This window comes from Gymnodraco acuticeps, unplaced genomic scaffold (genome assembly GCF_902827175.1).
Source record: "Gymnodraco acuticeps unplaced genomic scaffold, fGymAcu1.1, whole genome shotgun sequence".
NCBI lineage: Eukaryota > Metazoa > Chordata > Actinopteri > Perciformes > Bathydraconidae > Gymnodraco > Gymnodraco acuticeps.
This window is the reverse complement of record NW_022992339.1, coordinates 645876-660470: the sequence shown is the minus strand read 5'-3', so window position 1 is coordinate 660470 and position 14595 is coordinate 645876. Positions and strand designations below refer to the sequence as shown.

The 14595-nt window shown below is 40.9% G+C and overlaps 1 protein-coding gene across 1 annotated transcript in view; it reads right to left on the bottom strand.

The window, feature by feature from the left end:
• atp2b3b (ATPase plasma membrane Ca2+ transporting 3b) overlaps positions 1–14595 on the bottom strand; it is a gene marked incomplete at its 5' end in the record, with an annotated part of 48682 nt that overhangs the window by 9988 nt on the left and 24099 nt on the right. The window contains 5 exon segments of the mRNA XM_034208657.1: positions 5526–5708; positions 6541–6648; positions 9898–10109; positions 10650–10863; positions 14113–14304. Coding sequence (XP_034064548.1) covers positions 5526–5708; positions 6541–6648; positions 9898–10109; positions 10650–10863; positions 14113–14304 — 909 coding nt within the window.

Below are 14595 nucleotides of genomic sequence, written 5' to 3'. Positions count from 1 at the left end.
CATGGGTTTTCTTATTTTTGGACCCACATGTACAGTATAAGCACAAGCGCTGAAAACGTTTTTCATTACTAATAACATGCACTGACATCCCCATCAACCTCAGCTGTACTCTGTGCTTAATGCTTATTAGCAAACGTTAGCATGTATCTTAAAGCGCTGCTCTGAGTGCAGCCTAACGGAGCTTTAGACTCTTGGTCTCACATCATCTCTGTTTTGCTTTTTAACAGTTGATGCTGGCCCCTTTCACTTTCCCTTCTTGACACTCCATTTGGTTTCAAGAGCTGAACCACAAGGGACGGGTTTCAAAATGCAGCTATGTGTCATACTACTGCTGGGTGACAGATTTTGATTTAACAAGCTCTACAAATAAAGGAAAAGAATCACTCTCGGGGGGACCTGAACCCTACTCAGCTGGCGTTGCTATCAGACAGTAATGTTGCAGCAATGCCCAGATCTGAGAAATGATATAATGCATTTTATTCATAATTTAATAACGATTTGTTTTTAAAATAAAACCCAAATAACCTCTTGTGTGGGTGTAGGGTGATCAACATGTGGTGTCAGCAGCAGCAGCAGCAGCGCCTCACTGTATCTACACCTACAGGGGATGGAGGGGGGCAGCGTGGAATGGAAGGAGGGACGAGAAGGAGCAAGGAAGGTAAGGAGAAGCAACTGAGAAGACGGATGGAGACAATCAAATGAAGAGACAGCACAACCACACACACACAATCATACACACGCACAGGTGCCCACACACACACACACACAGACACACTCACACACACACACACACACACACACACACACACACACACACACACACACACACACACACACACACACACACACACACACACACACACACTACGGCTCTCGGATATGTCAGCAAATGCACACACATAAACACACTTGCAAACAGACACGTGCGGAACTGACATACAAAGAAATCAAGAGAAAACATGAGGGGTGGACGCTACTCTAGAAAGGAGATGGGAGGATGACACAAAGGGATGAGGTAAAGGACAAAGTAAGATGGATAAATAAAATAAAAAATGAATAGAAATCTACTAAAGGAACCTTATCAGTACGCTACACAAGAGCCCGTATTTAGATCTGGTGAAATCTAAATACTTCTACAAAAGAACAACTATACTTGTGAAGAACAATAAGAATACATTTCACAGAATATTTCTGCAAACACCTGTAATATCTTATGAATATTAGAGAACAAGGAGAGAACTGTGATGAAGAAAGAGGAAAAAAACAGACTGCAAGAGAGAAAAATCAGGACTTTTTGGAGACATCTGTAGCCAAACGTGTGGAGCTGGAAATACTGTTACAGAAACAACCAGTTGACAACAATCGGACATAAGTGAGAGGAGCAAAAGAAGGAGAAAGAAAGCAATAGTGATAGAGGAACCTTTTTGAACGGTATTCTTGGAAACAGCAGTGATGGGGCTTTTATACTCGAAGGTTTACAGTTTAGAGAATTCAGAAGCCATGTGAAAGCCATTTGGTAATGAGTATGAATTCTATGGCAGTGGAATCTCATCATTGCTACGAATAATTAGGAGTCACAGAATTGCAACAACTCCTTTACATTAGTGATGTTTCAACCACGGTAACCACGCTTGACCTCATTCACAGACAGGAAAATAACATGCGGAGCAGGAGGAGCAGCCGATTGCTCTCTGAACTTTAGGCCTAGTCACTTCACTTATTTTGGTTCTTTGGAACATCAGTGTATTTCCTTTAGACACCTTTCCCCAGCCAGAGAACAGCAGGCTGCCTCCTGCACCGAGCAACACTCAACAACAAAACAAACTCTGGGCTGGGACCAAGACTGGATTTTGGACCAAACCAGATCGGACCAGAAGCCGCTCAGAACTGGGTGCTGTTTGAAGGGAGAATAAGAGAAAGGAAAGAGGAGACATTGCACACACACGAGCAGCGAGCGAGCCGGAGGGGAACACAACCATAGAGTCAAAAAGACTGCAGTCCACGTGCCGTGCAGCAGTGTGTGTGTGTTTGTGTCTGCGAACTGAGTGTGAGTGAGAGAGGACTGCAGGTATGAGTGCAGGTAAAGGTGTGTGGGTGTGTGTGTGTGTGTGTGTGTGTGTGTGTGTGTGTGTGTGTGTGTGTGTGTGTGTGTGTGTGTGTGTGTGTGTGTGTGTACATGCGTTCGGCGGACTCACTCCCGGGGGCTGGGCTGGTATTGGCTGTTGCGGTGGAGAGAGCTACGTGAGAGGGGGTAGAGATAGTGTTTACGTCGTGGAGCTGACTGAGCACGGAGGAGCGCCGTCTCACCGCTCCCTGAAACGAACCGCTTCGCTTGAACGTGCTCACTACCTCCATCTGCAGGACAGAGACAAAACAGCAGCACTCAGTGAGGGCCGGCCTGAGTGTGTGGGTGTGGTGTTCGTCTCTGTCAGTGTGTCCTGTCGCAAAGACCTGATCAAGTTTTATGATTGGAAGCTGTTAATTCATGCTTAGCTTGAAATGTAAGCCCAACCGCTTCCCTGGTCTCGAAATCAACGCTTTTGGTTAGATGTTGGCAGGACCAATTTGCTGCCCTAGGCAAGATTTTAGCTGGCGCCCCCCCCCCCCCCCCCCCCACCCTACCAAAACAGAAAGATATGGACACAAGATGTGAGCAAATGTATTTAGTATCCTATCCATTTGAACATGATTTAAGTAGGGGGTGGACCTAACCTCCTCTTGGGGGGTCCGGGGGCATGCTCCCCCGGGAAGATTTGTTTTATATTGAAGTTAAAAGCATCAATCTGGTGCACTTTGAGAGCAACATGAAGAGATCTATGGATACATCTCTCAACACCCAGATGAAACAGAACTGTAAACAGATTTTATTTTTCTTTATGGATATTTTACAAATCACTCCCCTTTTAAACTATATTCTTGTTTATTAATAACAACTTTTTTTTACTGTCATATAGTATTTTATACTATAAGAGAATAGATGAAAATCTATTCTCTTATTTTTTTATAACTATAATCATAAAAAAGGTGTGCCTTTACCTCACTGAGCTGAGCTTCTCAGTCTTTCAGGAGAGAGCTCTCTAAAGCTCTCCCCCCCGTGGTCGCTTACACAGTAAATTCCAATGTTAATAAAAGCTGTATACGTTTTTGGGGAGTTTGATTTATTTTAAATTAACACAAATACAAAATTAAAACCTATAATTGCACACTAAAACCATTATTTCAAAAAAAGAACTATTTCACATAAACCTCTGGTTTTTACTGGGGCTGGGGCGGTTCAACTTGATTTTGGGGCGAGGGGTGCGCCATAGTTTATGGACGTTGTACGCAATATAGGCGTAGTTCTGTTAGTATAAGATAATAAGATGTACTTTGTTGATCCAAAATCGGGAAACTGTGTTGTTATGAAATAAAGAAAAAAAATATTTTTTAAATTTAAATTTATTTTTCTTTTTTTTGGCACCCCCCATTGATTGATGCGCCCTTAGCATTCACCTATACTGCCTATGCCAAGGGCCGGCCCTGGATGTCGGAAATAATATCTGTTTACACAAGCTAAAGAGATTTTCATGTTTGGTTTTACGACAGAAAATATGTCAGGAAATACGCCACTGGTCAATGTCTGAAGCGTCTTTGAGTCATACAAATGTTGGTTGTTAACAAGTGACTAAATAAACGACTAAACGTCATCACGCCTAACATTAGCCGCCTTTAGCTTAGCGGTGGTGATGCTCAGCCCTGTTAGTATTTTAGCTTTTTACCACCTGCTACTGCATTCACGCTTTGAAAATCATAAAAGTTGTGTATTTATGTGGAGATTATCCCGCTGAACAAAATGTGTAAGTATCACCAACATGTGTTTGACATTTTCCTGTAATGTCCCAAAATCCAATGAGAACATCCAATGCTTTTACAGTGGGAGCCCTTGTGACGCTAACTTCTGAGTTGGCTAACAAAAATACATCATCACTGCACCACTGTATAATGTTTATAATATTGACATGACATCAAGTCAAATTCCTCGTATGTGTGAACCTACCTGGCAATAAACCCGATTCTGATTCTGATTATAAGCTGAATAGCATTTCACTCAGGCATTTGGTGTGACAGACTGCTCCTAAAAGGACACTCCTAGTTTAGAGAATGGAGCATTGTTTTATACTGTCTTTCTGCACTGCTATGTTGAGGAAATTAAAATAAACAATTTGAACTGCTGTTTTACGTATTTATTTGGAATCAGATGATTCATCTCGTTTTCAACGAGCTCTTCAATTGTCAATTGACCCTTTATTACGACAGCATTTTTGAACTACTACTCAAAATCAATGCTTAATTGTTAAAATTCATAAAAATGAATCCAAAAAAAGTGCAATACTTGTTTTACATGCTGCTGCAATGAAGACATTTCCCAATTCGGGATTAATAAAGTATATCTTATCTTATCTTACTTATTAGGACCTAAGGGGATATTACAAATACTAAGAAGCTTTTGTCTCAGGTTTAAACTCTAGCTAAATGAAATCACTTTGTATTTGTGAAGAAACTAATATGTGTATTTCATCAGCAGGACACAAATCTTCTTATAGTGAACATTGTATTCATGAAAAACAAGCATTCAAACAATTGTAATGAGGTCATTCAAGTCTCTTGTAAGGATAGTCAAGATAATACAAAAAAAGAATTATAGATGATGACTGTGAGGTGGATGAGGTTGAGTGTGCGTGTTGTCTGCACACTCAGACCCTCCCAATGATAAACTGACCACTAAGGCACTTAAGCAGAGACTCTTGACTGGAACTAACAGTGCTCAGGAGGCTGTTAGCAGAGCGCTCATGTTGATGCTGCTTTGCATGCTTTAATGGACATTCTGACAAAACGCAAGAATCAACCAATTAAAGCAATCCAGAAAGTCAACAGCCTGTCTACTTAGCCTGTATACGAAGTGTAAACACTTACACACACATGTGCAACACAGGTGGCGACACACAAACTAATTATAGATGTATCTTCTCTCATGAGTTTCTAAAACACCACTTCCAAGTTAGATTAAGCCATTTCACCAGGTTTAAGCAGAACAGAAAAGTTAGCTGTGTGGGAGAGAAATGACTGGAATCATTATGTTTGGCACAAGTCAGAAGAACAAATCAGACAGGATGAGAGAAAGATTGCCTTTCCAAGAGTAAGACAATTCAGATACAATGTTTAAACTCAACTTAAAGTGTATATCTGTCTACAGAAAATAAAGCATCTCTGAAAGTCTCTAATATTAGTGTGTAAATACCATGATACTGGCAGTTTTTTAAGAATAAAACAATATCCCCCTGATAACAAAATGAGCATTGCATTATAAAGCACTCAGATTCATATTCCTAAATCATTATGTACATACTTCTGCCTCATTGCCCTGGTATCCAATTCACTTTATGCAAACTGCTTGTGTGTTAGGACCAAAAACCGCTGCTGTTTGAGCTTTTATCTGGACTCTATTCCAGGACGTTTGGTTTAGGGTCGTGTTGATGGAACAGTACCTGGGTCTGGATGCGGTTGAGGCCTCTGAACCAGAGGATCTGTCCACGGCGCAGCTCTCTTTCAGCACAGTCGATCTCCTCCTCATCATCGGCCATGTCCTCCCCTTCGTCGTCCCCGGGATCCAGGTTCATCCCCGCCTCCTTCAGGCATGGCAGCCGCTCCGTTGGCACCGTGGCAATCACCTTAAAGCAACGTTTGTTCAATTCTTATTTGACCAGAAGACTATGTTGTTTTACTGAGCAGCAGTGGTTTCTTTTTAAATCTTACACAGATGATGGATCAGGTAACACAATATTGATTTAACACAAAGAAGCACAGCATTTTGAGTTTAGTGGTGTAATCTAAGCCATGTTCTTTTACACCAAAGTATCGAGTACAGTATATACCGATTTGTTCAGATGTGGGAAAACCTGCTTAAAATGTTTTTTATCAATGTAAACGTCACAAACACGCCTGAAAAACAGTGTTATTAAACAGTGAACATTTGACAGTAGTTACTTCTGATTCCGTTTTGTCTTACGTTTAAATGTGTCACTCTTTCAAAATCTTTGCAAAGTTGTAGCCGGGCTTGCAGGGCCGGCCCTTGGCGTAGGTAGGCAGTATAGGCGAATGCTAAGGGCGCATCAACCTATGGGGGGCGCATCATTTTTTTATTGAAAAAAATTATAAAAATAGCTAAAATATTGCCTAGGGCAGCAAATTGGTCAGGGCCGGCCCTGCGTGCTTGGACAGAGACATACTTGGGCATAGCATTACACCAGAAAAGTGGGGAAAAAGAGGGTGCCATGTTTTTCCCATTGTCTATCAGATCAAAACTGATTCAAAATGGTAATTTGTCCCAGAAATTAACCCTGTTTGTAATCTTTCCCAATCAAGACAAAGGCCAGATATGTGTGGGGTTCTGTCCTGAAGAAAAGGGGCTTGGGTGGGAAAATGTTTCCTTAGCCTCACCTGAGAGAAACGCCATGTAAAGCAGGCCTGTACGACTACACTAGGTCAGTACGGTTTGCTTACCTGCCCCCAGAGGAGCTCCCCGACCCCCACGAACAGACACCAGAGCCACTGCTCCACGTTGAGAGGAGCACAGCTGAAGGGCTTCCCTCCCCACTGCACAATCACGATCTGCAGCAGAAACACAGAAAGGGACAAACACAGTCACATATACACACACACACACACACACACACACACACACACACACACACACACACACACACACACACACACACACACACACACACACACACACACACACACACACACACACACACACACTGTGGAGGGAGGAAACGGAACTGTCTTTGAATAGAAAAACAGAACCAGGTTGTGTCAACACCTCTATCTTCTCATCTGTCACCATTCAAGTATAAAGTGATGTAATCCCTGCTGCATCCGATCACACCAACATGTGTATTGACATGTTGTGGTTGAGTATTGTATTTAGTTATTCATGAAGTATGGCTCCTCCTTAATGACTATTACCATCATAAACCGTCTTCTTACGATTAGACTTTCATCAGGTCATAGAAATGTATGAGCGTGTATGTAATAACATATGAGGAGAGCATTGTGGCCAGTATGTATAAAGCTGTTCAGAGCACAATTTCTGTTGTAAAAATTGTAAAAGTTCTAAAAGTTGGTGTTTTTCTGAGAATGCCTAGTTGTAAAAACGTTCATAAGAGTTAAAGGTGGGGTAGGTAAGTTTGAGAAACCGGCTCGAGATACACTTGTTGTTATATTGCATGGAATGCTCCTAACATCCCGATAGCAATGAATATCTGAAGTGCTTTGACAACAAATACATAAAAAAATGTAAAAAGCACGACCAATCATCTGAGCCGGCTAAAGTAACTGGATGGCCTACCTGCCTGTCAGCCTTCCATCTGGGCACAAACTTATCTCGTGCCCTCATTGGTCATGGGCGCGTTGGTTCTGTAAGGAAGTAGCAGATTTCTTCTGGCTGTGTATTTTCAAATTCTAGCGCACTCGAGCTGGTTTCTCCAAAATTACCTACCCCACCTTTAAGTGTCATTTAAAGCAATATATCACCATTTGTGTAAATATGCTTATTGACTTCCTTACTGAGTTGGATGAGAAGATGAATACAAATGTCATGTCTGCCTGTAACATTGAAACAAAAGCCAGGAAGAGTTAGCTTAATTGAGCATAAAGACTGGAAACAGCTAGCAGGCTCTGTCCAAAGGTAACCTAATAATTACCTACAATTCTAAAGCTCACTTGCTAACACGTTTGTTTAATTTTGACCAAACTGAAGTATAAAAGTTGAATTTTTGTGGTTTTTCAGGACCAAACATGCTATTTTGACTTAGCTTAAGAGTGTTCATATCCTGCTAGCTTGGACGTGCAGCAACTAGTGTAAGAGAAGATATAATAATAGCACGAAGCTACTACTATATTAGCTAACATTAGCCACTAAAGCTAGTGGTCATAGCATAAACATTGCATTGTTTGTAATGTAAGCGGAAGGGTTTGTTAAGATCAATGTTTCTTCACATGGTGGGATACCCCAGGTAACCATAGCAACCGTGGTCCGTGCAATACAATTTGCTAGAAATGTTGAAATTGAGCTATGAATGTCAGCTTTGGACTGGAGTTATAATACCTATGCCAGTTTCCTTCTAAATATATTCTGATAGCTTTAAGGATTAGTTAAAAAGTAGAAATGATTGAATGTCTAATAATAATATGAATAAAAGGATCTACGTGGTATTTATGATTCAAATGTAAATGTGTTACTATGAAACAGTTCCGAATTATAAGCGTTGAAACCTTAAATCTGAGACCACAGTAAGCTTGCCTCTGCCGGCCTCTCAGTGGATGAAGCGTGGTATTTTAAACAGCAACATGATCATTTACAACAAAGGCAAGGTTTATCAGTGACACATCATCCTGACACCAAACTACTCAGTCATAAATCTCACTGGGAGTATGATACAGTGTATCACGTAACGTAATATCTTCCTACAGGGAGGAGGGATCCCTTCCTTACTTATCTCCCTCGTTCAACTCTCAAGCTGCCACCAGCTCTCTCATCTCTACATTTCCAAATCCCTCTCAACTGTCTCTTTGCTGCTCTTTCACTACATATCACATTCCGTCCCCTCCAGCTCTCTCTGTTCTTCTTTCTCCCCAGAGTACCACGAGCACCGAGCTTTGGAAAATGTCCCTTTTTCTCTCTATCACTAACTCAGATTTGCTTGCTTGACTGTGTTTTTGTGTATGCAAAATTCCCTGCTTAATGCATTGTACTGTATTCTCTGTGAGTCAATTCAACAAACAATTCGCCTTTTGTTGGTAATGTTGGACTCTTAAAGCTTGAAATGTGAAACCGGTTACATTGTGAGAGGCAATGTCAGGCCTAAACATAATCCAATTCCTTTTCCTTCCTTGTACTAAATATACTACATAAAAAGGTGACCAGGTGAGCACAGGCCATAACCGAAATGCAACCTCTATCTGTAGAATCCATTGAAGCTCTCAATGCTTTATAAATACAGTACCGTCAGCCTAAAACCATTGTTACCAAAGCTGAAATTATGCAATTTTGTCACTGATATTTTCAACACATGCTCTTGCATCCTTTCACAAACAAAGCCATGTTAGGAAATGAAGGTATTGTGAAATGCCTTTGGAACAAACACAGGGCATATGGAGTTGATCATAACAATGTGATGCAGTAACAGCGCTTTAAATGGGGAAATGGGAGCAGATCAGAAAAAAAGCAAGCTTCATACTTATGCTTACCTAATAGTCCTACTGTATCAAACAGAGGAAATTAGAAATCCAGGCATTTGTCTAGTATAGGTCTGCTTCGAAAAGGACATTGATACTATTTGAGAATTAGCTGCAAACTGAATATCTTTTCTTACAGTGCTAATTAAAAAATGTTTATGAAGTTGTAAGGATAGAAACTAAGAGCAAGCTGTTGTATTGGATTGCAATAAATGTTCAAATGTAACTAATAACGTGGCCACATAGATACAATATGCAGTAGAATACTATTTATCATACAGGCAGTGCAATAAGCAATATTGCCGTTTCGACATAAATGTACTGAACTGATAGATGGTAGAACATGTTTCTTTAAAATGTTTTGTTTTTCATTGGTGTGCATCTAAACTACCTGGAAGTACCACAAACCAATTGGCCAACATACCTAAAGTCATCACCTGAAGAAGTCTGGTCAGATTTAACTGAGTGCTAGAGATGCTCAGTCAGGTGGAGTTCTGTACTTTACAACAACATATCACAACCCACAGCCTCATACTGTATCACTTCAATTCATAAACAAACCTCTTACAATATTCTCCAGCAAACAGTATGGAAACATCAAAGGGCGATAACCCTTACCTGCACGGCAAAGGTTCCCAGAACGATGGTGCAGAAGATGGGGTTGGCAAATATGCCGTCAAAGACGTTTCTCTCTCCGTGGATCTTGCGAGCGTTGATCTCGTTGAAGAGTTGCATGAGGACGAAGGTGTTGAAGATGATGGTGTAGTGCTCAGAGGGCGGGGAGTGGAGCGGGGCGTTGCGGCCGCTGTCGATGTTAAAAATGTGCTCGCCTGGTGGAGGAAGCAGGAAGTGAGAAAGCTGTGTTGTACACTAGGAAGTATGTTGGATAGGCTGCTGGAAAAATAACCCATTACCACTGTAACATAACATGTCTACACCAAAGCTTTGTTTTTCTTGTCCTGGATTCTTGGTTATTAGCATATATTGTTTTTAATTCTACTTATTCAATATTCATACAGACCATTAATGAAATCAAACCAAATGAGTGGAGGTGGGAGGGCAGAAAGCAAATACTACGGTATTTTAACTGCAAACTTAGACGGTAGGTTTCCATGTGTGTATGTATATAAATACATGTCCATGCCCACAGTTTCATATTTCATACTATTTTTAAATCAATAATTATTGATTTCATTTTTTTATATATATTTGATATCATCTAATGATAGAGCTGGTTATTTCTGGCTGTTTTAATAGTAGATTAAATTGTATTCCTTCCTGTGTGTGTGTGTGTGTGTGTGTGTGTGTGTGTGTGTGTGTGTGTGTGTGTGTGTGTGTGTGTGTGTGTGTGTGTGTGTGTGTGTGTGTACCTATGAACAGCAGGGTGAAGATGATGATCAGCTGGTACACTCCATGGCCCAGGATGTTCTTCATCATGGTCAGTGAGATGAGTGGGTTGTTCCGACCGTAGGGTTTCCGTAGCAACAGGTCCTCAGTGGGGGGCTCAGTGGCCAGAGCCAGAGAAGCAAAGGTGTCCATGATGAGATTCACCCACAGCATCTGCACCGCCTTCAGAGGAGAGTCCTGCAGAGAGTGTAACAAAACATCTGTGTCACCAAGCAACATCCACACACGCACGCACGCGCACACACACACACACACACACACACACACACACACACACACACACACACACACACACACACACACACACACACACACACACACACACACACACACACACACACACACACACACACACACACACACACACACACTGGGGCTTGTGGGAAGACCCTGATTCAATTAGAACAGTTTACAGCTCATAGAAAGTGTGACAAAGGGAACAGTATTTTGTAAGAGGTCACAAGCCAACAGGTTGGGAACCACTGTTTAAATCAATGCATTGTATTTTATGAGTACATTTTCACTATGATTTTAATATAAAATCTTAACCCAAATAGAAACCGGTGTCAGATATACCTTTTCAAAAGATGTTGAGTAAAAGATATCTGTGCGATTTATAGACAACAGAACATTTCATGTGTCTTACTGATGCGACAACCAGTGGTGGAAAGAAAGTACATTTACTCAAGTACTGTACTTAAGTAAATATTTGAGGAACTTGTACTTTACTTGAGTATTTTCACAATATGCTACTCTATACTCTTACTCCACTACATTTACTAATTTATTTATTATTTATCAAGATTTAGTGATTTTTCAGATTAAGATGTTGCATTAAAAAACATTCACACTTTCAAATCAAACCAATGCATTGACTGTTTAAGGGGGATAAACCAATTATACAATTTATATAATAAAAAGTTCCTATAATCAATAATTTATGTATACAAATTGTGTTTGTCTGAGACAGTAAAATACTACCTGATGCTACAATATGAAAAATAATGTCATATTTAATAATAAATCACATATGGAGGAAATGTTTCTGCATTTGTACTTTTATATGTTATACTCTTGATAATACTTCTGTACCTTTACTTAGGAATGTTGGAAATGTACTTGTAATGGAGTATTTATACATTCATGTATTGCTACTTTAAGTAAGTAAGGGATAATGTGCAGTGAGGCGGTCATTATGGGGAAAAGAACACCTGAACGGTGTTCTCTTCGATAGCGTTTTTGCGGACCTTTTTGATTACAGATTTGAAAACATCGTTGCTTGCTTCAAAAGTAGCACAATTCATTATGTCAAACCTTGGAAAGTATTTAGATATCCCTGCCCTAATGCCAAAGTAACTGGCAACTGAATATGTTTTGCCGTTTGATGTCTATCTCTGGACCGTTGCGTAAGAAGGAGGGTTTCTGCCCCGTTACTTCTCCGCTGTTTTCTTGTCCCAGTCCCGAAAAGCAAACTGCATGCAGTTTGCTTTTCGGCCAAACTGTATACAGTTCAATCAACCGGACTTCTTTCTGCAGATGTCAGCGTCCTTAACAACGGTCAATAAATGCTTGACAGCGGTCTGTCTGTACTGGATTAACAACGTGTCACGTGTTCTGAATTGACCAATCAGAATCGAGTATTCAACTAAGCCATGTAATAAAGGATCTTAATCAGTGGCGGCCGGCCCATAGGGGCGCTAGGGGCGCCGTTCCCCCTCTTCCCACATTAAAAAAATAAAAAAATATATATTTAAAAAATATATATTTAAGAAATATATATATATTTTTTTTTTTAATAAACAAGGTAAATATTATATAATTGATATCAGTAAAATGTATAATCTACAATAAAATCTCGTTCAAAATGGTGTTACGATGTCTAAAGTTACTGATAAGTCACATGTTTCCTGCCTGGCCTTGCCCGTGTATCATTACCCTCTCTCGTCTGGGCGCTATGCACAGCGCCCAGACGAGAGTGCAGCAAGTGCAGCAGAAGCCAACTGTTGCTATCTTTAAACTATGCCGCCGAAACATAATTTCAGCCAATCAGCGTCGTCAAATCTGATGGTCACAGGGCGCCTACGTCAGCGCCCGGTGCAGTCTGTGAGTTGTTTGGACTCGTATCCAAGGAGACAAAACAGGAAGCTGTCATACACTCTGGAAGCTATCATTAGCAGCTAATATGAAAACTCAGTTTTTGACATAAAAATAGAATTATGCATTATCAATACTTTTTCAAAGTGACAGACACATTGGATTAACCTATGGATTAACCTTCAGCCGCGTTTTTCTCGTTTTTGATCAGAATAACAGCAAAAGGTGAGCATATCTCTGTGTTTTGCTAATTAAAGCTACGTCGTGTGATGTCTGTATTTGCTTCCCCTGTCGCGAGTTCTGATCGCTCAGTGATGATACTTATATTTCTAGAATCTGTGGAATCTCAGCTTGTTAGCTAAGCTTGTTTGTGCATATCCGATAAGTATATAGATTGATTTATACCTAGAGTGCGTTAGCATTTTTTCGCTCAGGGCTCATTTAGACGCTTCTTGTGAGACTTGTGTTTTGTTTCGGTAAACATGGTTCATATCATCAGTTAGCTGAGTTTCTTCCCGTTAAATGAGTAGGACACATGAATAGTTTATTACCTTTTAAGAAGCCCTGAGACACAGTTTCGTGAGGGAAAAAAACGGGGGAGGAAAGCCCCTTAACAGGTTAAATGGGAATTAAATCATTTTAAGTAATTTTGAGTGTTCTCAAAGCCCCGGTGTTCTACAGTTTGTGTGGGCCTACTGTACTGTTGCACAGTTTATACTGTAGAAACTATGTCCAGGACAAGGTGTTTGGAAGTTTTGGAAGATTCATAGCTAACCACACTGAAGATTATGGAGGTATTGATCAGTCTTCTCATATTTTTAAGCCTCAATTTGTCCTCCCCCCCCCCCCCTAACATCACCAGAAGTCATAATGTAAGGGGTCTTTTCTCAGCATCCCACCGAACCCCCCTAGTATTGTTTGGTCACCATTTCCACAGCCCCACCTAAAATATTTTCCACCAGCCGCCACTGATCTTAATACTTCTTCACAATCAAGTAATCAAATATATATTATTCTGAAAATGGGCCTCAGTTATAAGTACTTTTAGTTTTGGTAACAGGAAACAAACTGGCACCTGTCCACTATCCATACTTGTTCCCTTCTGGGACTTGAACCAGGGACCATCTGGTTTCCATGCCAAGCCCCTACAGACACAGTCTCTGCAGCCCTAAACATGCTTATATAAGCTTAGTGTGAAAAATGTATTAAAAGAATTGTAGCTTTTTGCTTTGTAGCAGATAGAGGGTGAGTGATGTTCACAGAAGTGACGTCTCTGTGACTGAGTATGAATGCACGTGTGTCAATGTGTATGTTTATTAATAAATGTGTCACCTGAGTGATGCAGGCCCCGGTGAAGGCCACGATGACAGCCACTACGTTGACTGTGAGCTGGAACTGCAGGAATTTGGAGATGCTGTCGTAGACATTTCGGCCCCACATCACCGCCTTCACAATGCTGCTGAAGTTGTCATCAGTCAGGATGATGTCAGACGCTTCTTTAGCCACATCCGTCCCCGCAATACCCTGACACACAATGAGACAGTGAGGAGCAGACGGACACTCGTCACATGATTCACCCAAACACTCAAATGATGTTGGAGTGCTACTGTGTGAATATCTTGTTGCCCTGACTCCAATTGCAAGTGAGAAAGGTCTGTGACCATAACGTAGGGTTACGTATGGATGTTATATAAGCACAACGGAGCCCTCTACTGGACTCTATGGGTACTCCCCTGTATCCTATTCATGCACGCATTCCTTCACTGAGACTTCCCTATACGTAGCCGGCCCCCTGGGCGGGCCTACCTGAATGTG